The sequence below is a fragment of the Nomascus leucogenys genome, chromosome 12 (assembly GCF_006542625.1).
Source record: "Nomascus leucogenys isolate Asia chromosome 12, Asia_NLE_v1, whole genome shotgun sequence".
NCBI lineage: Eukaryota > Metazoa > Chordata > Mammalia > Primates > Hylobatidae > Nomascus > Nomascus leucogenys.
Genome location: NC_044392.1, coordinates 3,328,038 through 3,355,889, shown reverse-complemented (window position 1 = coordinate 3,355,889; position 27,852 = coordinate 3,328,038). Strand labels below are relative to the sequence as shown.

Below are 27,852 nucleotides of genomic sequence, written 5' to 3'. Positions count from 1 at the left end.
TTGTCCAATGGTAGCGACATACTCGGATGCTGTGCATTATTTCTGCATTTGCGGCGTAAAGAGTCATACAAAAATAAAGCCTATTGACTGGTTGGCACCCCTTCTCAGAATAATGACTAAGCAAGCATGCTGTTAGCTCCCCAACAGCAGTTCTGTGTACATGATAACACAGAGCAAAGATGAAAACTGCTATTCATCTGAGCCAAACAACAGAAAAATGCAAGCAGAAAATTGTTAGTGCTGGAGGAGGATACCAAAACAAATATTTTCTTCCAGCTATGAAATTTTAGACCAATGACAAACACAGTACCCAAGGCAACCTGGCAGATTAGAGTGAAGTGGAGGGCTCTGGGGTCGGGCACAGACCTGGGCTTGAATTGTGGTCCATCTGCAGACTGACCTCATGGCTTTGGGTGAGTTTCTGCCATTATGTGTCTATGTGGGTGGAGCAGCACAGCATACTAGTTAAGAGGTCAGTCCCTGGAGAGAGGTGGAAACGAGATTCAAATCCCCACCGTTTAATGGGGGTGGGAGTGTCAAGGGGAGGGCTGTCCTAAAGGAAGCTACCTAATATGTCAAAGCCTCAGGTCCTTTTCACAAAATAATGAGAAGGGTTAATTATTTATTTAGTGCTAATTAACAAGCCAGGCACTGTGCTAAGCATTTTACAAGCAAAACTCTCCTTTTTATCCCCCAACAGCCCCAGTGGGGTAGTGTGGTAGACTAATTATAGTAATGGCCCCCATTTTATCACAACCTCCTGTATCCATACTCTTTGATAGTTCCCTCTCATCCTAATTTGTAAGACGTAGAGACTTGAAAAGTGTTTGGGAATTAGGGCTTAGTTTCTTATTTCTCTTGGGACTTGCAACCTCCATGTGAACAAGCCCAGGGTAACACTTTACACAGAGGAAAACTCCAAGTTGCATCAGCCAACCCAGACCTAGCTAAGTGCAGATGCATGGGTGAGCATGAGCCAAGTTCAGCCAAGCCCAGCCCACAGCGGAAGAACCCCCCAGCTGAACCCAACCCAAATTGCCAAACTGCAGAAATGAGAGCTAAATATGTCATAGTTTTCAGCCACTAAGCTTTGGGTTGGTTTGTTATATATCAAATCTTCCTGTCACAGATAGGTACAGTCATCCCAATTTTCAAAACGAAGAAGCCAAGGGACAGAGAAGTTAAGTAATTTTCCTGTGGTCACAGACTTAGTAAGGGACAAAGCCAGTGATCTGAGGCAATCTTGCTCCAATGCCTCTCTCTTAACCACTGGCTATGTTGCTCTGAAAACCAACAGTGAAATGCTGTGTGTGAGAATGCTAGTGATAGGTACCTAAGTTAGGAGAGCGGAAGAGGCTTCTTTGCACGTTTGTCTTTTAAGCTGGGGCCTAAAGGAGAATAAGGACTTAGCCAGGTAATGAATGCAAGGAAGACCTTGTCAGACACAGGGAACAGCATGTGCAAAGACCATGAGGAGGGAAAGAGCTTGGTGCATCATTGGGAATAATGTTCAAGTGGATGGGGCACATGAATGGAGGTGGAGGGGAGAAGTTAGAGGTAAAGCGGAAGTCAGAATCTGCCAGGCCTTGGAGGTGATGACAAGGAATTTTGTTCTAAAGGCACAGGGAAACCACTGGAGAGATTTAGGCAGGGAGGTGTCAGGCTCTGGTTTCCACGGGTGAGGGTTATTTCTCCCAGGACAATCTAGAGGAGTGACAGGAGGGGACTGGGGCCTGAACCAGTATTTTTGAGGAGCTTGCTAGGTGCTGGGTTTTACAGGTGGCACTTGTCCCCACCACAGCCACGAGGGATACACAGCATCTTCCTTCCCAATTGAGAAAGAGGAAATTGAGGCTCAGGAAGGTTAAAAGATGTATTCAAATTGACCCTAGAGAATAAGTGTTGGGGTGGAATTGGGCCCCAGGCCCATGTGACTTCCAAATCTCCCCTCTTACCCCGTCCTCCACTTCCCCTAACAGTGGAAGAAGGAGAAAGAGCAAGGGCTTTGCAGTCAGGAGACCTGGATTCAAAGCCCAGCTCTGTCCTTTCTGAAGGGTGACCTTCTACAATTCACTTCCCTTCTCTGAGCCTCAGTTTCAGGCAGGGCCAGAGGCCAGGAGCCAGCCAAGAGCCAGGAGGATGAGGCAGCAGAAGGCAGAACCCAGTGGACAGGCAGGTGTCCAGCATGGGGACTTGCAAGAGCTGTGGCAGTGAGTGGAAAGGGAGGTCACCAAAGGCCCCAGGCTAGGAGAGGCCTCTTAGCATGTAAGCAGTGGCTCTGGCGTCCAACTTAGCATCTTCCCCAGTGGAGCCCCACCCTGGCTCAGGCCAAGGCCGGCGGACACCTCTGAGTCTACCTGTCTGCGTAGGGATCAGAGACCCATGTTCTCTGACAGATACCTATTTCTCTGGTGCATGTCACAGCACCCAGTGTGGCCCCTGCCCAGTGTGGAAGTAAGGGAGGTGGCCACCTCTGCCAAGCTGCCTGTGTCTTCCTCCATCTTCCTTCTCCTCCAGATCCAAGATTCACTGAATTGCCCAGGTACCTTCTCACCACATACACACCATAGCCACACACACACACACACACACACACACACACACGGGCACATATACACCCATGCACCATACACCACAGTCATGCACACACACTATGCACACATACACACATTCTCACATGCACACACGTACCTCAGCCATGCCCACATACCACAGCCATGCACACAAATATACCACAGCCATGTACAAACACCCATGTGCATACACACACGTGGACACACAAACAGCCATGCACACACATCCATCCACACACATCCTGCACACAGGCACACACATCCATGCATACACATGCACACCTATGCACACACCCATGTACACATACACACCACACCCATGCACATACACACAAAAACACACAAACCACTGTAGCCTTCCTGCTTGGAAAACCAGCAGGAAGGAAAGAAAACAGGGAAGGAAGGTGGATTCTACCTCTCTCACTATCTGGGGGGCCTAGGCTGACTTCCTTCAGCTTAGGGATAAGGGACAATTGAGAGAAATTGCAGATTCATTCAGTTGCGGTACCAGGGCTTGTGAACCCGTGTCCCAAAGGTACGTGGAAAACCCTTAAGCTCTGTCTCCTGGGACTTTCCTGATAGGAGGCAGGGGACTGAGCTTAGGGCTGGAGGACGCTTTGGCCTCCCCACCCCCAGCCCTCCTCCACCCTCCAGGCCGCAGTGAGGATTAAGTGAGATGATGAATGTGAAAGCACTCGGTAAATTGTAACGAGCGCTATGCAAATGTTAGCAGCTCTGACTGAGACAGCGTGGTGTGGGAGAGCCAAGCCTGGCTGCAGGCTTTGGAGTCCCGCTGGCCCAGATTCACAGCCAGGAGCCTGGTTTACTAAAGGTATACAATTAGCGAAATCACAGAGACCTCAGTCTCTTCATCTGCAAAGTGGGGATGGTGATATCCATACTTAAAGAAGGCAACACTGTGAAATCTCTCAGGTCCCTGAATGCCAAGCCTGGACTTTATGTTCATCTAATTTCTTACCAAAGGGCTTCACACATAGTAGATTCAAATTTTTTTAATTGTCCCTGGCATACACTTAGAACTCAATAAAGATCAGTCTCCTTCCTTCCTTCCTTCCTTCCACACTTTTCTTTGAAACACCTCCTTCTCGAAGATGTGCCAGACAGTTATCTTTTAAGCCTGAGGTTTTGTCATCTTTGACCCCCTTCCAAAGTATCAGAGAACCTTTCACACACATGCACGAGTCACCTGTAGTGCTGGTTTCAAATACAGATTCCTGAGCACCCTTGGAGAAATAGCAATTCAGCTGATCTAGAATGGGGCCCAGGTGTCTGCATTTTGAGCAGGTATTCTTTCTCCACTTGTGGCATCCCCGTTTTCCCCAGAATCTCGCATCCCACTTCTTAACCCTGGTTTTGATGCAATGATGCACTTGCAGACACCCAGCCAGGTGAGAATTTTCCTCTAGATGCTTTGCAATAATTTCCTGCTCATTAGGGCAGGTAAGACAGCCTTAGAAGGCATATTGTCAGGTGGAAGTGAGATACCCTGCTCCCCACAATGTCCTCCACCTGATTCTCCCTCCAGGGAACAGGTGCGTTGAGCAAGAACTAGAAGTGTTGGGTGGTGGGGGGTGGGTGGGTGGATGGATTCAGTGAGCTGGGGAATGAGACAGGAAATACCAGGGAATAAATACAGCAATAAAGAGGCTTCGGCTGGGAGCTACAGAGTGATTCTTATTGTTCAAATTATCTTTAAAACTTTTCATTTGAATCTGTTTAATAAGGGAAGGCTTACCCTAAGGAAGAGGTGTTTTTTTTTTTAATGTGACTTGGGAGCTGAATTGGAAATAACGTTGCAACAAAGATATTAAAAAGGGGATTAAACCAAACCACTGGTGGCCCATCTCTGCAGGCTCCCACAACCTGCGACACAGCTCCCGAAACCATCAAATTAAATTACAAAGGGGGACACGGGAAGTGGGACGTTAATCATGATTCATCTTTCTTCACCACTCATGGCTCCTGGTGCTAGGCAGACGTGGAAGGGCTATTCAGAAGAGCCCGTGGTTCCGGGTAGAACTCAAGCCTTGAAGCCACATCAAACTCTTATCCCTGCTCTGCTTCCTCTGAGCTGATTGACCCTGGGCAAGTTGCTTAACCTCTCTGAGCTTCACCTTTCTCATCTATAAAATGGGAGTAATATTGATCATTTACTGGGAAGGGTTGCTAAGAAAGTGAAATAAAGCAGAAAATTAAAATATAAAGCCTGGCACCTATAAGGTGCTCAAGAAAATGTTAGTTCTGTTTTCTGCAGCCTAAGACAGAAGGAGGAAAAAACCTGCAATGTCTTCAGTTATTGATATTCTGTGCTTCCTCTGATGACTGTGACCCCTTCTTTGATCCTGGCTACCTCTGGGTGGTGGCAGTTTTATGGCTCATTCACCATTCACTTCCTTATTTATTCATACCCACTGCATAGCCACCAAGTGCCAGGAACTCAGCTGGGCACTGGGGAGACAAAGATGAGTAAGACACAGACCTTGCCCTTAAGAAGCCCATAGTGCAGTAGCGGAAGAGGAATTGTTGCCACAAGGCGGCACACGGTATGTGCCAGGTGCCCACCACCTCATCAGAATCCCACACTGGAACTGGGCTGATAGCCCCGATTAAGGGGCTGTGTCCTTCCCTCTGGCCAATGGTCAAGAAGAGAGCTGATTTTGAACAGATTCTTCCATTCTATCATCCTCAAAAGATCCATCCCATGTAGTTCTCAGAACTAGGGAAGCATTTGTCTCCTATGATGACCTCTTCTGCTTTCTCTTAGAAGACAATATGAGTTACGAAACCGAATGCTATGATCTCCCTTTATGCCCTGGCTGCCAAGAACCTCAAACCAGATGCTGTTATCAGTTGAGTAGTTTCCCTTAAGCCTAAGTTTCCTGGCATATAAATCTCCTTGTCCCATATCAATCATGTCCTGTTATTTTATCCATGATAATGACAATGATGATGGTGGAATGGTGATGATGATGATGAACATGGAGTCCTTCTCTTATTCCCAGTGCTGTGTGAGCTTTGCATATATCATTTCATTTGCTTCCATAGTAATCCCTTGAAATAGTCGCTGTGATTTTTCCCATTTTTTCAGATGAGGAAAATAGGGCACTGAAAGTTTGGGGAACTTGCTTACAGCTAGAAAGTGTGCTGGAACTCTAATCCACCTGTCTCCTTATTTTTGGTTATCTGGGCCACCTTAAAGGAAAGAGGTGGAACATAGTTGTTTATTTCAATTAAAAAGAGGAATGTGGGAAAAAGAGAAAGGAAAATGTTGAATGATGTGAACAACAAAGAATTCAGAGGACAACACACTTATTCTAGGTCCTTAAGGATAGATAAGATGTAGATAGACAGAGATATGGGAGAAGGGCATTCCTGGTGGTGGAATAACATGAACGAAGGCAAGGTGACATGCAGCTGCTGGTAGCTCCTGTTGGTTTATAGAGCATGTGCAGGAGACCAGCAAGACGTGCCTCTAGAGATGGAGGCAGGGCCACTACAGAGACCCCTGAAAACCAGGCCCAAGGGGCCAGAGGACATGGGGAGCTATGAGAGATGTCTGAGCAGTGCTGTTGACCTGCTTCAGAAGATGAAATTGGCAAAGGGTGGAGGGCATCCTGGAGGGAAAGGCACCCAATGCGGTGAGAAGAGATGTGGTGAGGGTGGCAGAGGAGAGACGAGCAGGGAGGCAAGGAGCCAAAGGCCATCATGAAGAGGGACTGCCAGGATGTGTGGCAGGCTGGAGGAGGGAAGGGCCAGTGTCCGCCAGCACTAGTTCACTTGACAAACAAGAACGGGGGTGCATCGGTGTCAATGGGACTGAGGTGCTGAGACCCAGCATTGGGAAGCTCAAGAGAGGGAAAGGCTGGGTGCAATGGCTCACACCTGTAATCCCAGCACTTTGAGAGGCCAAGCCAGGTGGATCACCTGAGATCAGGAGTCCGAGACCAAACTGACCAATATGGTGAAACCCTGTCTCCACTAAAAATACAAAAATTAGCCAGGCGTGGAGGTGCATGCCTGTAATCCCAGCTACTTGGGAGGCTGAGGCAGGAGAATTGCTTGAACCCGGGAGGTGGAGGTTGCAGTGAGCCAAGGTCGCGCCACTGCACTCCAGCCTGGGTGACAGAGTGAGACGCCATCTAAAAAATAAAAATAAATTTAAAATTAAAGTAAAATAAAGAGAGAGGGAGACACTTGCTTAAGGGTTGGGTCTCAGAGCAAAGGGTTCCAACTTGTGGCCCATGGGGTCTCTGAAATCATTCCCAAATACTGAGAGATGTGACAATGTGTTTCAGACAAAAGGCTGCACAGAAGCTTTTTTCGGATTTTCAAAGAGGTATTGACCCCTCCAAGAGGAGAAAACACTAGCCAAGATTAGACTCCAAAGATCTTCAGAGCTGGCTTCTAGTCGAGACATCAGCCTGAGTTTCCGTATCTGAGTCTTGTCTTTATCACTCCCATCACCAGGTCCAAAGGACTATAAATCATGCTGCTATAAAGACACATGCACACGTATGTTTATTGCGGCACTATTCACAATAGCAAAGACTTGGAACCAACCCAAATGTCCAACAACGATAGACTGGATTAAGAAAATGTGGCACATATACACCATGGAATACTATGCAGCCATAAAAAATGATGAGTTCGTGTCCTTTGTAGGGACATGGATGAAACTGGAAAACATCATTCTCAGTAAACTATCGCAAGGACAAAAAACCAAACACCGCATGTTCTCACTCCCAGGTGGGAATTGAACAATGAAAACTCATGGACACAGGAAGGGGAACATCACACTCCGGGGACTGTTGTGGGGTGGGGGGAGGGGGGAGGGACAGCATTAGGAGATATACCTAATGGTAAATGACGAGTTAATGGGTGCAGGAAATCAACATGGCACATGGATACATATGTAACAAACCTGCACATTGTGCACATGTACCCTAAAACCTAAAGTATAATAAAAAACAAAAAACTATGAGAAAAAAAAAAAGGCTATGTATTCCAAGCAACTTTTCCAGAGAAGTCGGGTTCATCCAATTGTTTAAATAACAGTAGCACAAAGAGTTGTTTGTTGGGAGAGCAATTCAAGCAAGGAAGCCCAGTGGGTTCCCAAATATCACTTGCTCACCAGTACGGAGAACCGGCCAATGGAAGCCAACAGTGAAAGTTTACCAAAATCAGTGCAAAAAAGTCTTCCTTCTTGCAACAAATACCCCCAGAAAGCTGCCAATCAATAAACCACTTCTGTTTTTCAAAAAATGCTTAAACAGATTTCTTTTATTTCAGTAGATTTATCTCCCTACCTGAGTCTGGCTTGGAATAATGCCCACCAAAGCCTTTCCACGCTGCAGACCAGATGTGTTATGACAGGTAAATGGGAAAGTCTTAGGTGCTGACAGAGGGACTGGAAGCATCCACGGAAGCCAACCACACCCAGCAAGCTGGAGCCACCTTCCCCCGGTCACTAACACATGCTACACTTCACTCCTATGGAACTTCTCATCTTTCCCTGCACCTGCTGCCGGGCTCTTTCCATAGGCTGTTCTTTCTCTCTTCTCAAGACCTAGCTAGGGGACATAACTATGGACACCTTTGCGGTTATTTATCATGACATCCCTGCTACCAGCGGACTACACCCGCACCTTTCATCACACAGTGTAGGGGTCTCATCTGTTGCTGCTTCAGATTGCTTCCCTCAGAGGAAGACTTCCCTAAGTACCAAGCCCGGTCCAGTGGTCAAGTACTATGTTCAGTCACGTGTCCTCTCAGTGCGCTTCCATGGCACTGGCACTTCATCACCAGAACACTTACTATGGTGTGTTGCGATCTGCCTTTTGCAAGATGTTGAAAGTTCACAAAGGAGGTCAGAGACTGTCCCCAGCTTTTCCACCATTGTATTTTTTTCAGACATTTCAGTAATAGATACATACTAATTTTTTTTTTTTTTGAGATGGAGTTTTGCTCTTGTTACCCAGACTGGAGTGCAATGGCATGATCTCGGCTCACTGCAACCTCCGCCTCCTGGGTTCAATCAATTCTCCTGCCTCAGCCTCCTGAGTAGCTGGGATTATAGGCGCCCACCACCAAACCCAGCTGATTTTTGTATTTTTAGTAGAGACCGGGTTTTACTATGTTGGCCAGGCTGGTCTCAAACTCCTGACCTCAAGTGATCCACCCGCCTCGGCCTCCCAAAGTGCTGGGATTACAGGCACGAGCCAGCGCACCCGGCAATATTTGTTGAATGTCATTGTTGTCAGATGTATCTGTGTTCATGCCACCCACTAGACTGGGAGCTCTTTAAGGAAAGGCTTCTGTTCTGCTTATCTCTGTGTCCCTGGGACCCATCATATGGCCTGGTACTGAGAAGGCAATTGATTTTGTTGAATGAATTAATGAATGAAAAAATGAATAAATGTCATTCTGTAGTTAGGGCAATGGAGTCAACAGCAAATCCAAAGACCTCATTCTGAGGCTTTGAAGTTTTAGAGATTAGGGGAATGAATGAATAAGTAATCCTTGAATAAGTGGCTTGCCACAATTCTCTGAGCCCAAACTTAAAACTAATTAAAAGATAACTGAACCAAATTTTGGAGTTAAATCAGCACTAGACAGAACGATTGATTTCTCCCCCAAAACCCGTTGCTCCCATTTCTTCCCCACCTTTGTAAATGGCACACTGTCCAACCAGGGGCTCAAGCTTGGAATACACAGCCTCTTTTATTATCATTATTATTTTAAAAGCTTGAAACTTGGTGATGGGAGTGATAAAGACAAGACTCAGACACGGAACTCAGGCTGAGGTCTTAGACTAGAGACCAGCTCTGGAGATCTTTGGAGTCTAATGCTCTCGGCTGGTGTTTTCTCCTCTTGGAGGGGTCAACACCTCTTTGAAAATCTGAGGAGAGCTTCTGTACACCCTTTTGCCTGAAAGACATCCCACAGCTCTCAGCATTTGGGGAATTACTTCAGAGACCCCATGGGCCACAGGTTGGAATCCTTTGCTCTGAGGCCCTACAGTCCCCACCTTGAGTTTGCCTGTGTTGGGTCTCAACACCCCAGTCACACTGATAGTGATGCATGCCCCCGTCCTTGTTGGTCAAGTGAACTCGTGCATGAAGCAGAGAGTGAGCCTCAATGTCTCTGTTTGTGTACCCAAATCATCAGTAGGTCCATTGGCTCATCTTTTTTTTTTTTTGAGATGGAGTCTCGCTCTGTCACCCAGGCTGGAGTGCAGTGGCGCGATCTCGGCTCACTGCAAGCTCTGCTTCCCGGGCTCACACCATTCTCCTGCCTCAGCCTCTCCGAGTAGCTGGGACTACAGGCGCCCGCCACCACACCCGGCTAATTTTTTGTGTTTTTAGTAGAGACGGGGTTTCACCGTGGTCTCGATCTCCTGACCTCGCGATCCGCCCGCCTCGGCCTCCCAAAGTGCTGGGATTACAAGCGTGAGCCACCGCGCCCGGCCCATTGGCTCATCTGAAAACACACATTGAATCCTCCACTTTTTCCATCCCTACTGCAGTCATTCCTACCCAGCCACTGCCACCATTAGGGCTCCCCTGGACCCTGACGGTATCTTCCCAGAGGCCTCCCACTTCCTCTCCCACACACTTACAAACCGTCTCCACACAGAAGCTGGACAGAGATTCAAACATTAGTGAATCTGTTCATGTTACACCCTTTCCTAAAAACCTGCAAAAGTGTTCCATAACATGTGGAATAAAATCTGAACTGCCTACAGTGATCCTCCAGGCCTCCCGAGGCCTTGCCTGCCTGTCTCTGTTATACTTATACCATGACCATGTCCCCATCCCTCCTGACTCTCCAGTCTTGCTGTCCCTCTCAAAGCTCTCTCCCACCTCACAGTCTTTGCATTTGCTCTTCCTTTTGTTTTTGTTTTGAGACAGGGTCTCACTCTGTCACTCAGGCTGGAGTGCAGTAGTGCAATCTTGGCTCATTGCAGCCTCGACCTTCCTGAGCTCAAGTGTTCCTCCCACCTCATCCTCCCGAGTAGCTAGAACTACAGGTGTGTGCCACCATGCCCAGCTAATTTTTGTATTTTTTGTAGAGATGAGGTCTTGCCATGTTGCCCAGGCTGGTCTCGAACTCCTGGGCTCAAGCGTTCTGCCCGCCTCAGCCTCCCAAAGTGTTGGGATTGCAGGCCTTAGCCACCGCGCCTGGCCCTTGTTCTCCATTTTGCCCAGATGCTCTTTCCAGAACTTCCCTTGACTGGCTCCTTCTTAGAACCCAGGTCTCAGCCCAGATAATCACATCTCCTCAGAGGAGCCTTCCTTGACACCCAGACTAAAGGAGCTCTTCCTATCACTTCCCTCTGCTCTATTTCCATCATCACACTTGTCACCGAAATTATCTTGTTTATTTTTATGTGTTTCTTATGGGTCTCCTCCACCGGGAATACCATTCTTTTCACATTCCAAAGTTATCACAGTTTTTGTATTTACTTCCTTCTTTTTTCTCTTGTACTAGAATGGGAGCTCTATGAAGGCAGGGATTAATGGAGTTCGCAGCTCCATCCCCCTAGTTTTTCACAGAGTTCTAGCATATAGTAGATATTTAATAAATATTTGTTGAATAAATAATTGAGTGAATGAATTAAGAAATTGAAAAGGTGTCCATAGAGTGAAAGTCAGCTTGGGGAAAAAAGTGAGTGTAGAATTGGTTGTCATTAACAGGAACCAGAATGCAGACAGGGAGGATCCAACCTACATGGATTGCATCACCCCTGGATTACTGTACTTGGCTTTCAAAGTTACACTGCCACGAGGACCAACAGTGTGTACAGGAAACTAACCAAATTGGCACATGGGGAGAAACTTAGAAAAGCAGAGGTGATTAGCTTATAGAGACAAAAACATTCTGGGAGGAATATTGTTGCTGTCTTGCTGTCTTTCACTATCTAAATGGGTATTGAAAGAAGAAGGAGATAGATTTGTCTTGGAGTACTAAAGGCAGAATCCAGATCAATGGGAATTAGTTTGATAGAGACATATTTCAGTGATAGAAAGCAAATGGTCTTTTGAGGGGGTTCATATCAAGGGAAGGGGCAGCAAAGGGAAGTGGTAAACTCCCCATCTGAGAAACTGTACAAGTGGTACAAGTGCACCACTTGGCAGGGACACTAAGGAGGGGATTCAAGCAGCAGAAGATGGCTTCAAAAATCTCTTTCAAATTTGAAATGTCTGTGTTCCTATGATAAATAGGTACAGAGTCAAGAAAAACAAATTCTGGCCAAAAAGAATGGTAGAATGCACTTGCCTATCTACCCCAGTACAAGAAAACACCACCAAAACCAGGTCTACAAATTAAGCAGCAGAAGGACCAGCTGCGAGATGTCTTGTGCACCTGAAGGCATTCTAGAAACAATAAGAACAGCTCCCTGGCTTTTCACTCTGTGTGTGATCATTCAGTACATGGGACTCCCAACTATTTTGACTATTCAAAGATGCCTCAGATTCTGAGACAGGACAGCCGACATTAGTGCCTCAGGGCCAAGGCGGTCTTGGGTTTCATTTCTGAAACTCTACTACTTCCTAACTGTAGGACTTTGGGCAAAGAAATTAACCCCTCCAAACCTCAGCCACATTATCTGTAAAAGTAATTTCACTTATAAATGGAGGGGTGGGGGTAGCAATTGAAACCAGAATGGCACAATGTGATAATTATTGAAACTCAGTGATAGACACATAGATATTCACTGTATTATTCTATGTGTTTGAAAATTTGCATAGTAAAAAGTAAAAAAAGATGGAAAGTTTAAAAGAGTACCTACCTCATGCAATAATTGTAGAGCTTAAAGAAATGATCACATCTGAATTGCAAGGAATTTTTACAAATCTGAATTATTACCATAAATATTTAAATATCCCATTTAATCATTCCAACAACCCTACACAATGTATAGTATTAATCTCCATTTGGCAGATGAGGAAACCAAAGTTTAGATAAATTAAACGGTAACAAATTCTTCAAATGGCATGGGGCTGAAATGGAATCTGAAACCAGAGTTCTCTGACTCCACCAGCACACCGCCTTTATTTTAAGAATAGCTCATTGTGTTCTATATGGTTGACAATTAGGATATCATTTATTCATCTAAGTCATTGGTTTCCTATCTCTTTTCTCAATAGCAGAAACATGTTTTTCAAATTCAGCCCTACTCAGAACTCCAGTAAGTAAAACTGATAAAAGCTAAACAGCTCTGGCTGAAATGGATTTTGGGGCCCAGAAACCAGCCCACTTGACTCCACAGTGACCCCTGAAGCACCTTGAGGTATATGGAGCATAGTGTGAACCCCAGATTGAAGCCAACAACAACAAAAACAACAACAACAACAACAACAAATCCTAACCTGAAGAAGTACATGTTCAGGGCAGCCTGATTTGTATAATGCATCTTTCATTTCCCTGTCTCCCATCACACTGGATCCTCATTATCAACTCTGAGGTGGACAAGGCAGTGCATATCATCCTCAATTTGCAAATGAGGAAGTAAAGGCCAAATGGAGTGAAGCAGCTGGCCAAAGGTGCACCAGTTCAATTTTCAGCCAAGTGCAGACTGGAAGTCGAGTCTGTCTCCATTAACTCCGTGTGACCTGGCAAAGAGGGTGCCATCTACTGGAAATTGCTACTGACCCTTGGTCCACGAAGTGGACAATCAGCTCCTTGGCCATTGAGAGCAGAGCACAGCCCCATAGGCCCTCCTGCCAAGGCCCTGTCCCAGAGCAGATGGCAATGAGCAGGGGAGAAGGGCTCAGTGCCATTGAAGGGCCTGACAGCAGGATTTTAGCTGTAGATGGGCCATTCCTGTCTGAGCCTTGTCAAGCTGAGCACAGGGCAGGGAGGTAGGACTAGCCAAAGTGCCTTCCACCTTCATCTGCAGTAAGTAAACGAGCCCACAGAGGGACGGCAGGTAGTGCAGAGCTGGGTGTCAGTCACACTTAGCTTTTCTTCTTAGCTCTTGCTTAGGCATCCCTGAAACCCGAGGCAGCTGATAAATGCCTGAATGGCTCCCCAACTCCAGAGCATCTCTGAACTGAGCTGTAGCATGTGTTGGAGCAGGCAACACTTAATTATCGGTTAGTCTTTAATTAGCTCTTAATTATTAACACTTAATCCATCTGTAAAATGGGGACACTAATACCTGCCTCATAGGAACTCTGGGAACACTAATTAAGTTTATAGTCCACTTTGAAGATGCAAAACGTGAAATAAGTGCTCAACGGCGGTATTAATAACCACAGCAGATTTACTTTCTTTTCCTAATGAGGTCCCTTTTTCCTCTCTGCTCCTTCCTTTCCTTTCGAATATCCATCCTCAACAATATCTGCCCAACTTTGCCCTGATGGAGAAACACTTAGCTCTGTGTTTCCCAGACACAGGATTTCCCATCCCAGAAACGGGCTATTTACAGCCATCTTCCCGCACTTTAATTTTCTATTATGTCCTCTGAATATGTCAGTGCCTTCCCAGTAAATATTTTGATATGTGCTCTTGCAGCAGCTTCTGTGGAGGCTGAATGGGACAGCTGCTCCCTGTATTAGGGAATTCCAGATGTGATTTAAAACCATCAGACTCATCCATGTGAATGCCTAGCCTTTAGGTGGGAGAGGGGAAGGATCTTCTAGTTGCTTCTGGGGCAAGCCACGAGCCATATAACCCTTAGCTTTGGCTAGGGTGGTTTTTCAAGGACCTCAGATTCACATGCGTTTAGGGTGAGAAATGTCTGCTTAATGGGCTGGTGAAGAGGCAGCCTGGAATATGGCCCTAATCTGACTCTTCACCCACGGAACTTCAGAACCTTGGTCAGCCCTTCTATAAAGCTTGGACAAAGGACCATGGAGGGGGCAATATACAGCCTTTAGGGTTTCACCAGCCTCAACGGTGGGCCAGAACATTCCCCCAGAAGGTCAGACTTCATCTCCTCCCTCCTCCCTTGCTGCCAACGGAGTAGGGGGGTACTTACTCTTCTTGAAAGCTGAGCTCATTGCCTCTTAGAGTTCCAACCACAGGGACAGGGAGCTGCTCCATGGAGGTCCAGGGCTGTGAGGCCTCAGGCAGGCCTTGAACTCTCTTCCAGATTTCATGGCAAGTCTTGTCTAGGCTGTCTTGGGGTGTGTCCTGGTGGATCCAGATGTATCTGGGGAATGGGCCCAGGGCGCAGGGGCGCTTGGCCACCAGGGCCGAGGATGAAGGAAGCCCATTCCCACTGGCCATCCTCCTCCTTTCTTTCTGGAAGCCCTTCTGTCCACCCAGGGCTAGAAGACATTCACCACCACCCCTCATTCACCAGAAAGGGCGATGAGGATGGGGCTTGGCAGAAGTGGGTCAGTTCTCTCTGGCTTTCGCTCCAGCAAGGTGGTTAGGTTCAGAGGCCTTCTATTTGTGTGGGAGGGGTGGGTGGAGGACAGCTTTCTTTTGGGGAGGGGAGGGCTTATTTTGATTTGTATTTATTTGCTCTTTCCTGACTTTTGCCCCCCTCCCCCTCTCCCTTAGAAGAAAATATTTAGAAGTCAACAAAAACCAGTAGCTTAGGAACGGTGGAATGCCCCGGAGCTCAGGAACTAGGCGCCTGGGCGGGCAGAATGACATCTGGGAACAGCTGGAAGGGGAGGGCTGGCTCTCCCCACAGCCCCTGGCACTGCCCCCTTGCGACGCCGCCGTGACACCTTGCGGCGCCTGGGCTCAGCCCATGCTGTCCCGCTAAGCCACGCGGAGGACTGGGCGCGGGCCTGGCACCATGGTAGGCACTGGGGGGCGGGGCCCCGCAGGAGACGCTCGCCTGGGCGTTCCCAGGGAGCCCCTCGCAGAGCGAGCGCCAACGGCCCGGCCCCCACCCCCGGCCCGGTTCCTGCTTTTCTCTCGCCCTACCCCTGCTGCTCCCGGTCTCCCGCTGCTGCTCTGCCGCCCCCGGAAAGAAGGGATGAGGCGTGTGTGGATGGGCCCACAGCCCTCAGTCCCCGGCCCCCAGCAGACCCCCGCCCCGGCCGCGCCGCGCTGCCAGGTGGGCACCGGGAAGGGCCCAGCGGCTCAAGAGCGCGCTGACTCGGCAAGGCAGGCTGGGCCGGGCAGCTCCCACCAATGTGCCTGCCAGCAGCTCCCACACCCTCGCCGTCGTCGAGCGGGGGAATTCTTTCTGTGGGTTTCAAACGCAACGGCTCGGTGCGCGGGGCGCCCTCGGTTCGGAGCCCAAGACCCGCCGGTGGGGTGGGTGGGGGTGGGGCCTAAAGGACCCCAGAGCGCTTCGGGGGATCAGAAGTCAAAGCTAAAAGCGCCGCCACCCCACTTCGCCGCTCCACACAAACCTCAGCTCCTGCCTGGGCCCCCACCCCCGGCACCCCGCATCCTCGATTTTAATCCTAACTGCCATTTTATGGGGCGCTTGCCCTGTGCCAAGCGCTGGGCTCACATTCAATCCTATTAAAGCTCGTGAGATTAGTACCACTTTTTATTATCGTTCTACATGGGAGGAAAGCAAATCTCAAAGTCGTAAGGGATTGCGTCCAAGGCCCACTAAGAAAAGGGAAGCTGAGACTCAGACCCCAGCACTCTAGGCCTGATCTAGCCCTTGACCACTGAGACAGCCTCAGTAGGTGAGTAAGGAGCGGGGGTAGGCGGTCAGAGGTGCAGGGAGAAGTTCTGGCTAAGTTAGCTGTTTGCTGATCAACAGGCCCCCACCCTCGCTGAAGTGGCTTCATTCAACTGGGCACTGACACAGTACCTCCGCTGAGGGAGACTTTCTGGTTCCAAGAGTCAGGGGGTTGTTTCTTTAGTAATTTCCCTGAAAAGGAAGAGCAAGAGGGTGGAGAAGGAAGAAAGAAGAATGGACACAAATAGAGGAAGATGGCAGTCTATAAATGCAGGGCTGGGTTGAATCCTGACACTCACTTCCCAGCTGTGTGACCTTGAGAACTTTCTGAACTTCTCCCATCCCCATTCATAATTCCCCCAGTAATTAATCAACCCCTCCTTTGTGTCCGATGAGTTGCTGGGCACTAAAGAAGCATAAGTTTGGGCAAAAACGGCATGGTCCCTGCTCTCCTGGAGTCTGTATACTAGTGAGGAGGGATCAATGCAAACTAGCCAGGCGAGTAAAGCAGCAATAATTACAGATGCAATGGGGCTCTGATGGAAAATAACTATTAGGTTGGTGGAAAAGTAAATGCGGTTTTTGTCATCACTTGCAATGGCAAAAACCACAATTACTTTTGCACCAACCTAATAACAAAGTGAGGCATTGGGGAGAAGAGGGAAGGCAACATTCCATGGTGGTCCAGGCCGACCTCTTTGAGGAGGTAAACTTGAGAAGCATGAGAGGAATTCCTTTTCTGTAAAATGGTGTTAATAAATTATGAGGATCACGTTTCTGGCACATAGTAGGCACTCAAAAAATATGTGTTGGATGAATTAATGGTATACTGTATGTAAAGTGCCTGGTATACAGTAGGTGCCCAATACGCAACCTTGCTCTTTACAGAGGGGCTGAGTTCCTGGAAATGTTGACTCTAAATTTTGAAATCTGAGCTTCATTCTCCTTTGATTTTCATTACAAAATTGAAGATGTGTTCCTTTGGGGAAAATTCCGAGGGCCTACACTGAATAAAATTATAGTTAAGAATGTAGAAAACCTTTTAAAATAGTGTATTTAAAGGAAAAGTGATCATTTCTGATGAAATATTAATAGTTCTGAAAATGTCACTCAGTGTTTGTGCTGCCTGGCATTTGGTTGGCTAACACCTAAGCTTAGAGCAGAACGCCAATGACCCTGCACTGCCCAGGCCCCAGGATTCTGGAAGGTTAGCCAGCTCACTCAGTCTTCCTGTTCCCTCTCCCCCTCAGCAGGAGACCAGGCAATGGGGGCTAAATCAGAAAGGACTGCAAAAAAAAAAAAAAAAAAAATCAAATACAGCAGGGATAGGGAACAAAGATAGAGCATGTTTTTAGAGTGCACAGATGAGATTTCTAGAAAATTCTGCAAAAGTCTTAAGTGATGTACTTAGAAATAGTATAAAGCTATGTCCATATGGTAGCCACTAGCCACACGGGGTTGTTTTAATTTTAACTTTATTTTTATATAAATCAAATGAAAAATTCAGCTCCTCATTTGCATTAGCCACATATTATGTGCTCAGCAGCCACATATGGCTAGTGGCTACCATATTGGCCAGCACAGAGAACATTTCCTGTCATTAAATACATATTCTCGGGAACCAGAGTCCCTGGGTTCAGATTCTGAGTTCATGTTTTCTGGCAACGTAGGCTTAGGCAAGTTACTCTGTGCCTTGGTGTATTAGTTTGGTAGGGCTACCATAACGAAGTCCACAGACTGTGTGGCTTAAACAACAGAATTTTATTTCCTTGCCGTTCTAGAGGTTAGAAGGCCAAGATCAAGATGTTGGCATGGTTAGCTTCATTCTGAGGTCTCTCTCCCTGGCTTGCACTTGGCTGTCTTCTCCCTATGTCCTCACATGGTCTTCCCTGTATATGTGTCCCTGTCCTAATCACTCCCTTAAAGGACACCAGTCATATTAGATTAGGACACACCCTAATAGCTTTTTTTTTTTTTTTTAAGTCTTAGCTACCTCTTTAAAGGACTCATCTCCAAATACAGTCACATTCTGAGGTATTTGGTTTAGGATTGCAGCATATAATTCAGCCCATAACACTTGATTTCCTAGTCTGTAAAATGGGATGATAATAAAAAATACTTGCTTTGTAGAATTACTATAGATGTTCTATTACTAACCAATTGCTTAACACATGGAAAGTCCCTCGAACAACAACTGGCAGATAAACGTGTTATACAGTCATTTGCTTGCTGATTACACTGAAATGCATGCCTTTGGAGTTTCTGAATAGCAGCTTTTGTGTTTTGTGTAGAAAGGGAGAATTTTGTTGTACTGGGGAAGTTGTTCTGTGATGGAGAAACGAATTCACATAATCACTTACGCCTTTCCAGGCTTTGTTCATTTTTGAGCACCCATCATGGGTCAAAACTGTGAAAGACACAGGGATTAGAGATGATGAAAAAGATGTCTACCCTAGACAGAATCACCTAGTGAAGGAGGCGGGGCAAAGCATTCCATAAGTGCCTGGTGCAGAGCAGTGTGATATAAACTGACTTATACCAGTTTCCATCCAACATGGAGTCATGTTCCTCCAACACATGTATCTATGCCCAGCACTGTCTGAGGTGCTGAAGATAGAGTAGTGAAGAAGACGAGTTTGGTCTCTGTCGTTTTTAGAGTTTGAAGTGGAGCATTTAATGGTCATGGACACCATTTAATCTGTAAATTATTTTTAGCTTGGAAAACTTCTTGAATTCCCCCTGACTACCTACATTACCCTGGGCAGGTTGGTTTAACCTCAATGTCTTCGTTTGCTCATCTATGAAACAGAGACAATAAAATACTGACCTAATAGACTTGTTTTACGATAATGAAATAATACATGTAAAGTGCTTATAATAGCTTGGCTAATGTATGTGTCCAATGAATGTTGGCTATCATTATTTAGAATTCTGGGATTCTTAACTTTTCTCTGTGGAACCAGGAAGGCCTAAGGAGGAGGCAATTCTCTTTACCCCCCATCCATTCAAAACCTCTTCTCATTTGGCTTTCATCTCTGACACAAACATGGCTAGGTTGGAAAACTCAGAAACGTGGGAATGGCCTAGGTTCTTTTACAATCATCGTATAGCCCCTAAGGCTGCTTACTCTTGTGGGTTAGGTTCCTCATCTAACATATTTTAAACACACCCACCTCTCACCATAAAAATAACTTTTTGGCTGTAGAGGAAAATTGAAAGGATTTTTGCCATTTTGCTTTTGAAAGTTTTTGGCCATGAGTAATTTATTTAATTTGTGATGGGCTGTGATTTCTCACCAATCTTAGTGCCTACTTGAGAAATCTTGTGCAGTGAGAAAACTCCAACCTACAAATTGTTACCAAATGCAATGAAATTTTTATGACTACTAAATCCAACAGTTAATGAAGTTGGCATAATGTTATACTATGCATTTAATTAAATATTTACTGATTTCCATGTGGCAGTTTTCTTCTTTGTATTGTGGGACTAATCATAAAATGTTTAGGACTCAAACGTTTTTGTAGGTCCCTAAAACCCAGAGGGTCCCCCATTCCCATGCGAATAATGCTCAATGGGTCAAACTGCCCAGAGGCAGGATCCATGCATAGGGGTATCCCAGGCAAATATATTGGGGAATTAACCATCAGAGCTAAAGGAAGAGGAGGTTGCAGCCATGTTTCATGGGAATGGGCCTTCCCCTCATGTTGTGTCAGCAACAGGACAGGGCTGCAGAGCAGCCAGCCGTTTCTAGGACTTTGAAAAGGAACCTTGAATATTCTGCAAGCAAAGCTGTGACTCTGTGGCTTCTCTCTCCTCTGGCAACACCGTCGGTGATCTCTGCCATTTCTTGGGGGTTTTCCCTTATTATTGCCTGGTTCCTTGCCCATGTGAGAGGAGGCAGTTAAGAGCTCGGGTGGTGGCAGCTGACACCCTTGAATTGGAATTCCTACACTACTACTTGATAAAGGTGGCTTTGTATATGCTTAACTTCTCTGACATTTCTTCATTTGCAAAGTTGTAAAAACAATAGGTTTGGGGTAGGGAGAAGGTTTAAATATGGAAATGCATGTGAACTTCTCAACATGGTGCCTGGCTTATGGTAAACTCCCAATAAAAAGAAATGTATAATTATGATTATCACTAGCTATTATTATTGACAGCCTAGCAATGAGATCTCCACTTAAAGTTAGGGAAAAGAAAGGTCCTAGATGACAGAAGAAAAGAATATGGTGGTGGCAGTAATGGTCCAGTGAGGTAGCAACAAAGTCAGAATTCAGCTGGCTTTCCTCCTGCTTTGGTCTTTCTGCCAGACCCCAGTAGTGGTAGGTATGTCAAGGATTCCTGGAGAGGCCCTTTATGGGAAACCCTTAAGCTAGAAGCTTTATATTCTGCCCTTCCTTCCATAGCTTCCATGCCAGGACATTGGTCACTAAAATGCATTCACTTAAGACTTCTTCTACCTTACTGCTGAGATGATTTGAGGCAGCTGTCAGATTAAAAAGTACAAACTACAGCATCAAAGAATAAAGGAAGAACTGACTCCATCTAAGGAAAACAGAAACAGTTGCTACTTTCCAGCACCTGAATTGGTCAGGCCGCATGGAGGTAATAAGGCAATAAAACTGGGTATCCTTATTTGTCAGCTAAAGCAAAAGTGGAAACACGTCGGGTGGCTGAGTTTTTATTTTCTGACAGCAGAAAATACACATCTTCATCTGCAGAGACAAAATGTTTCCAAGAAATAACCCCAAGCATGAATTTATCATGAGTCCTTGTATAAAGGACACTGAGTGACATAGTGGGCAATATATGCAATTCTGTTTTCATAAAAGACAGAGATGCTGTTAGGTTCATCAGTTTCTCACATCAGGGTTCTCTGAAGACAGCATGACATTAAATCATAACTCAGTGAAGGCATTTCTTTAAGGAACTCAAATAATGAAGTCTAGAAGAGATACCTTTGGGTCCATTCCACAAACATTACTGAGCACCTACTTATCCATCCATCCATCCATCCATCCATCCATCCATCCATCCAGCCAGCAAAAATTCCCTGAATGTCCACCATGTACCAGCTTGTAAGAACTGTCACCTGCACTGAATTTTGAAGGGCAAATAGGAGAAGGCTAGTCACAGAAGGAGAGGGGAAACTTTCTAGGCAGAGAGAACAAAACACAGAAGGATCCAGGGGAAAGGGCAGAGAAAGCATGGCTCATTGCAAGAGTGCAAGGGTGTCAGAATGGCTTAGAGCTTGGGGATTCGGGAATAGGGAGATCTGAGGCTAGAGCGGCTGGCAGGGACAGATGATGGGGGCTCTTGTAGGGAGGGTCTAGCAGGGAGCTTGGATTTTACTCTGTAGGCCATAGGGGAAAGTCCGGGGAAGACGGAGGAGCTGTGAAATCAGGTGAGTGTTTTAAAAAGATAGCTGGTGGCAGAGAGGAAGATGCATTGAATAGGGCAAGAGCAGAGATGGGCACCTGTTACTCAGTTGTTGTAAGTAAACTGCAACAGCCATTGTGGACTCTGGTTAGAATCTGGGAGGTGTCTAGGAGGCAGAATCTGGAGGGCTCAGTGATGGCTTGATGTGGAGACTGGGCAAGATGGGAGTCCAGGATAAATAGGTTTCTGGCTCAGGATCTGGGTGGATGTGGAAACTGTTCCCTGAATTGGGGAGCTGAACAGAGAGGCAGGCTGGGGTGGAGAACTAGAAGTGGATGAGCCCAGGTCTGAGCAGGCTGTGGTGGAAGGGATGGGGTGGGGCTCCTAAGAGACATCCGAGGAGAGAGAATGCCAGATACAATACAGACCCTGGGACTTGGGAGAAAAGAGGTTTCCATCCTGGAGTTGCCCATCCACCAGCAGGGACAAATAAGAAAACCAGCGATTATGGAGAGACCGTTGAGTCAGAAGAGAGGTCTATTTCCACCCCACGCCCTTCCTTGGTACCCTGTGAGTGCTGCAGATTTACACCCTGTGTCCTCCCTCCCTGAGCTGGCCCACTCTGTGCTTTCTTCCTAGAAAGTGCTTGTTCTCTCCTGCCCTTTCCGTAGGCTGAGCTAGGAGCCCTTCTTGTTTCCATCACATGCTATATCCCTTCTGGAGAGTAATCAATCATGCTTTGCTGTTTAACTCTCTTCTCAATAAACTCTCAACCCCCTGAGGACAGGGGCCATGGGAATGTCTTATTCTTCTTTATATTTGTTTCCTCAGCACTAGCACAGACTCTGACATGCAGCTCAGTGTGGCATGAACAAATGAATGAAAGGGTAAGTGAAGAGTAAGTGAATGACTACACAGGATACTATGCAAAAAACGAGGAAGCCTGTATAAAAGTATTGCTAACTGTTCTAACAAACACCAATATTTCAATGGCTTAACACCCTGTTTTGTCACTGGCATGAGCTCTTTTTCCTTATACACAAACGAAGAATCTTCTCCAAGAATGTCAGAATTTGGTGACCGCAGCATGTGGTAGCGCTAGAGGAATGGCCTAGGCTGTGGGCCCCTTCTCACTTCTCCCTCCTGGTTTCAGAAGCCCACAGCCTCACCTTGGTGTGGTCTGGGCTTTTTCCTCATGAAGCCCCTCTGTTGCCATTCCTTGGGCAGCAGATCACTGCCACCGCTATGGTGACAGCCTCGCCCTTGGGAGATACTCACTTTGGCCTGATCATGCTCATGATTTGAAAATCCTGCCCCATTTGGGATCCTAAGCTTTTCCTCTGAGCCCATCTTTGTCCCGTAGCCTTTCTCTGCAGCCCTGCCTGCCCCTTGGCCTCTATTTCTGCCCTTGCATTGCTAGAATCTCCCATTTGCTCACTCTCTCTCTCTCTCTCTCTTTTGGCTTCAGAAGGCTTTTTGATCTTTTCCTGGGTCAGAATGAACATTTCGGGGCATCAAGTCTACAGCTCCTCCTTGAATGAGGCAGAGTTCTCCAGAGCATCAGGCCTTGTATTCTTTCTAAATCAAACTCTGATTTTTATCTGGATATTAGGCTTATCTTGGCTAGTCACTAGACTGCACTGGGCTTTTTTGCAATGTGATATTGTAAAGACACCTCAACCCACGGCTGCCTGTTGCTCATAGGGAGAATGGGAGGGGCAGGCAGGGAGCCAGCACTGGGGGCTGGGCTGAGACCCACACTCTCCTAGGCTAGATGGGGGTAGGCTGTTATGCCTTTGACTCCTGCATCTCCATTGCCCTGCAGATGTTGGGTCCCCATCTCTGCCTTTGCCCCCATGTTTCCTGGCTCAGACTATTGCAGTGGTCTTCTAAGTGGTACCTTTTCCTTTCTTACCCTTTCCTCACAGAGAAGTTAGAGTATATGTTAGGCCACATCACTTGGCGTCTCTTTCCCAGAAATGAAAACCTACCTTTTGTATTCAGAGCTGTCTACTTTTCACTAAAGGAGTCATGCTGTACACAGAAAATAAATGTAAACAGATATCTCTTTACATATATTTTCTGACTGTCAAGCATCTCTCTCCTCCCTCCATCTGAAAAGTCATCTCCTCCTGTTATAGAGTGAATTGTGTGCCCCCTACCCAAATTCACAGGTTGAAGTCCAAACCCCTAGTACTTCAGGATGTGACCTTATTTGGAGGTAGAGTCTTTAAAAAGTCAATTAAGTTAAAATGAGGTCATTGGGTTGGGCCTTAATCCAATATGACTGGTGTCCTTATTAGAAGAAGTTTGGACACAGATATGTACCGTGGGAACACATGTTGAGGACACAGGGAGAAGAAGGCAGCCATCTACAAGCCAGAGAGAGAAGCCTCAGAGGGAACCAACTGTGTCAACATCTTGATCTTGGACTTCCAGCCTCCAGAATTGTGAGGCAATACATTCTGTTGTTTAAGCCACAGGGTCTATGGTACTTTGTTGTGGCAGCAGCCCTAGCAAATTAATACACCTTCTGTTTCTCACTGGCTAAGAATAAAATGCAAACCCCTCGCCATCCCCAATAGACCCTATGTGATCTGCCCCACTCTGCATCTCTCATTGCTTACCTCGATCCAGCCCCATCCTCCTCTTCCTGGCCCCCTTTCCTTTTTACAGCCTTGCCTGTGCTCACTACACCAAAAGCTCTCTCCCCAACTTTGCATGGCTGCCTTGCTTAATTCTATTGTTACGTTAATTAATTAATTAATTAATTTATAGACAGAGTCTGGCTCTGTCACCCAGGCTGGAGTGCAGTGGTGGGATCATGGCTCACTGCAGCCTTGAACAGCTGGGCTCAAATGATCCTCTGGCTTCAGCCTCCTGAGCATCTTGCTTAATTTTAGATCCCATCTTCCACCGTTGCCATCTCAGAGAGGCCTTCTCAGACCATCTCCTTAAAGCATGTCCCCATATTGTTTCTTCTAGCACCATAAACTTTCCTTTTGTAGCATCCTTAATTAGTAACTTTATGTGTATTTGTATACATATTTTCTGCCTTCATCAAGTCAGGGACCGTTCACTAGGTGTATATTCATTGTCTAGCACAGCACCCAGACACATAATGATGCTCAATAAATATTTGTTGAGTAAATGAATCTACACCTTTTTAAGGTCTTTATCCATGTCTCAGGTTCCAGCCCAAATCCTACTTTCCTTCTTAAATTAGCCTTCTGATCCCCCAAGTCCAAGAAAAGCTCACTGTCTTGACAGGCCTCTCGGTAGTATGCCGGTTCTTCAGTCATGGTGATTATGGCTGTCTGACGGTATCAGTTACGTGTGGGTTTCCACCTCTGGCCTGCATCCTCCCAAAGCAGGACCACACACTGTGCATCTCTGCAGGGCCCACAGCACAGCCTCGCTCAGGGCCCCCGAGCACAGGAGGCGCTCAGTAAATGCATGTGGACCCAAATAGATCAGAGAGCAGGAATGGCGGAGGATGTGAGTAACTGGGCCTTTTGCAGGGATAAAATAGGTGCCCCGCCCTCCACAGCCCCCAGGGAGAAGGATGACAAACACTCCTTTTGCCCGGGAAGGTTCTGGGGGTAAATCTCATCTGCCCGTTGCAGCCACAGAGCAAAGTTCTGGAGCTGAGAAGAGGGTAAGAGAAAGCCCGTTGGCCTGCAGCCCTAGAATTACAGAGCAGCGCAGACTCTCTTCTGCCCAGCTGTGGGCTGCACAGGAGGCCTGGGCATCTCTGCCAGTTCCTTTCCCTGGAGGAGAACCCCGCCTCCAAGAGAGGGGTAAAGTCCGAGCTTAGAAGCCAGGAGCGCACCCCCAGGCAACCCCAGCTAGCAGCCCCCAAGGCCACCACCACCACTCACTCCCGGCGTAGTCAGTCCCTTCCTCCTCTCCGTGGCTGGTGGGAAGGCTGAGCCCTCTCTTTCGGAGGCTGAGTCTGGACAATGCGAAGGGAGAAGCCCCCTCCCCGCTGCCCCAGGGACATAAAGCAGGCCTTTCACTGAGGAGTTCTGGCTGCTTCGGTTGGTTCTTGGCACCCAGCAAGGCGGCGTCGGGAGGGGCGGGCAGGCAAGCGTGTTGGGGGTGGGGACCAGGCCCGCGATTCTGAGGAGGTTCGCCTGCCCAGGGCCACCGGGCTGGCTCCCCAGCTGCGGGATGAGCTCATTCAGGGAAACCGGAACAACTTGGGTTGGGGGGAGGGAGGAAGAGCGGCATCTAGGAGGCTGCGAAAGCGTGGCTCTGGGGAGGAAGTTTTTCATGGGGAGTAGGGACAAGCCTCCACTCCTCCAGCCCTGCCCCCGCCCCCCAATTCATATCGTCAACTCCACAGCCCCTCTTCACACCCTTCCTTGGATGGAAATTCCTGGCCACGCTGACAGCCGGCCAGCCTGGGTCGCCAACCACCCCCAGCCTGGCTCGCCAACCCTATAGTCCCTCTCCACACCCTTCCTCGGAAATTCTCGGGCCCCACCGCCCGCCGGCCACTGCCCCCTTGGCCACACAGATGCCAACGCTCCGTTTTGGCCAAACTGGGCTGCCCTAAGCCCGGAGCACAGCTTCTCTGGGGGGCGTCGGCAAAGGGGGTGGGGGTGCCCATCGCAGGTGCCTTTCCACTGCACGCGCCAGCAGGAGCCTCCTCTCTGGACCTTGCCCCTCCCAGTTTCCTCCAGCCTCCCCCCATGAAGCGTCTCTTCCCTCTCGGCGAGAGTTTGGCGTAGACAGCGAAGGAGCCATTGTGACTGGCGGAGAAGCCTGGAGTAGACGAGACAGAGACGGCGACCGAGTCGGCTGGGGGATGGGGTGGGGACCGACGCTAAGCCCTTGGGGCTTAGAGGCAGCCGCTACTGGGGAGAGGTGGGGAGCGGCTCACGCCCTTGGGAAGAACTCTCCTGGTTTGGGGCCTTGGCTGGGAGGAGGAGGGGGAGAGGAAGAAGTAGGATCCGATTATTTAAATTTGGGGATAAATTGTACTAGTAACTCTTGCACCGTCCTTCCACCAACCTCACTCCCCACCCCCAACTCCCGTGCACACAGGGACCGCCTCTGCCATCCTGAGATTTTTGTCTTAGGGTAGGAGTGGGACCGCACTGGGTCAAATGAACGGGTTCCCCCCACCACACACACACATAACCCCCCTCCACCGCCCTCCAATTCTTAACCCTACCTCTGTCTACGCACACACACCCTTCTCCTGGGATGGGGTAGGAGGCTATTGTGAATGAGGCTCATAAGCATCGCCCCCGGCCCCAGATGGCAAGTTCAAAGCCACCACCCAAGATTAGCTGGTAAGAGCCAAGACTTGGGGAACCGCGTCCTTCTTTGGTTACCTTTTCCCAGACAGGATTCCAATTTCCAAACGTGGAAGAGGCGTGCGTGTATGTGCCTGTGTGTGTGAGTGCGTGTGTCTCTGTCACCGTGTGTGTGTGTGTGTGTGTGTGGAGAGGGGGGTGTATTAATGGGTGATCTTACAAATGAAAACGGGAGGACTGAACTTAAAAGAAACTGGTCAATTGCAAAACAAACACGGATAAACAACCCTTTAGATGTAATTTGTGGTTTATCTGGAGGTGGAGGTGGCGCTGAAGAGGAACCCCCGTCCCCCAATATTTTTTCCTTAGCTGCGCCTCCACCCCCAGCATTTGGAGCGGCGGAGAAGCGGCTCCGGAGTGATTAATCCGGGGATAATTCACCCCCCCCCGCCCCCCGGCGCGAACCCCGCGAAGCGGGATTGGAGCGAGTCATTTCCGAGAGCGCAGCGCGCCTCTCCCCGGCCGGGCGGACACTTGGTTCATTCCAGCCGCAGAAGCTCAGGGCTCCCGCGTACCGGGATTTTTTTCCGAGCAGAAAAAAGCTCCAGAGCTCTCCTGACCTCCTTTCTCCTCAGCGGCGAGCGGAGCCTCTCCCTCGGCGCTGCCGGCCGCGCCATGCCGCGCTCGCGGGGACGGGAGCTGGGGCGCTGCGGCTGCCCCGCGGGGAGGGCTCGCGGCGAAGCCGGGATTTCGGCGCTCGTGCCGGGCGCCGGGAGCCGCTGGGGCCGCCCGCCGCCGCCAACGCCGCCGCCTCTGCTGCTGCTGCTGGGCTGGGGGCTGCTCAGCGTCTCGGCCGCCGCGGGTGAGTCCAGCCGCGCCGAGGAGCCAGCGGCCGCCGCGCGCCCCACCCGAGCCCCGAGCCCACCCATCCTCGACCCGGTCCCAGTCCCTCCCCCCGCCTCTATCCCTTCCTGAATCTCCCACCCTCCCAATTGCCTACTCT

At 48.1% G+C, this 27,852-nt stretch overlaps 2 protein-coding genes across 12 annotated transcripts in view; one reads left to right on the top strand and one right to left on the bottom strand.

Moving 5' to 3' along the window:
- Positions 1 to 25,751, bottom strand: part of C12H1orf94 (chromosome 12 C1orf94 homolog) — a 53,221-nt gene extending 27,470 nt beyond the window's left edge. The window contains exon 1 of one of the 2 annotated variants that reach the window (XM_003276405.2): positions 25,464 to 25,751. Coding sequence is in view for 1 of the 2 variants with exons in the window: in XM_003276406.3 (XP_003276454.2) it covers positions 14,581 to 14,900 (320 nt within the window). In the remaining variant the exon portion in view is untranslated. Of the gene's footprint in view, positions 1 to 14,580; positions 15,021 to 25,463 lie in introns of those variants that run through there. The other variant, XM_003276406.3, reaches the window with a different exon arrangement.
- Positions 25,752 to 27,352: 1,601 nt separating this feature from the next.
- Positions 27,353 to 27,852, top strand: part of CSMD2 (CUB and Sushi multiple domains 2) — a 675,146-nt gene continuing 674,646 nt past the window's right edge. For 9 of the 10 annotated variants that reach the window (XM_030823365.1, XM_030823367.1, XM_030823372.1 and 6 more), the window contains exon 1: positions 27,353 to 27,711. In XM_030823365.1, coding sequence (XP_030679225.1) covers positions 27,525 to 27,711 — 187 coding nt within the window. In that variant the 5' untranslated portion in view covers positions 27,353 to 27,524. The remainder of the gene's footprint in view (positions 27,712 to 27,852) is intronic. The other variant, XM_030823369.1, reaches the window with a different exon arrangement.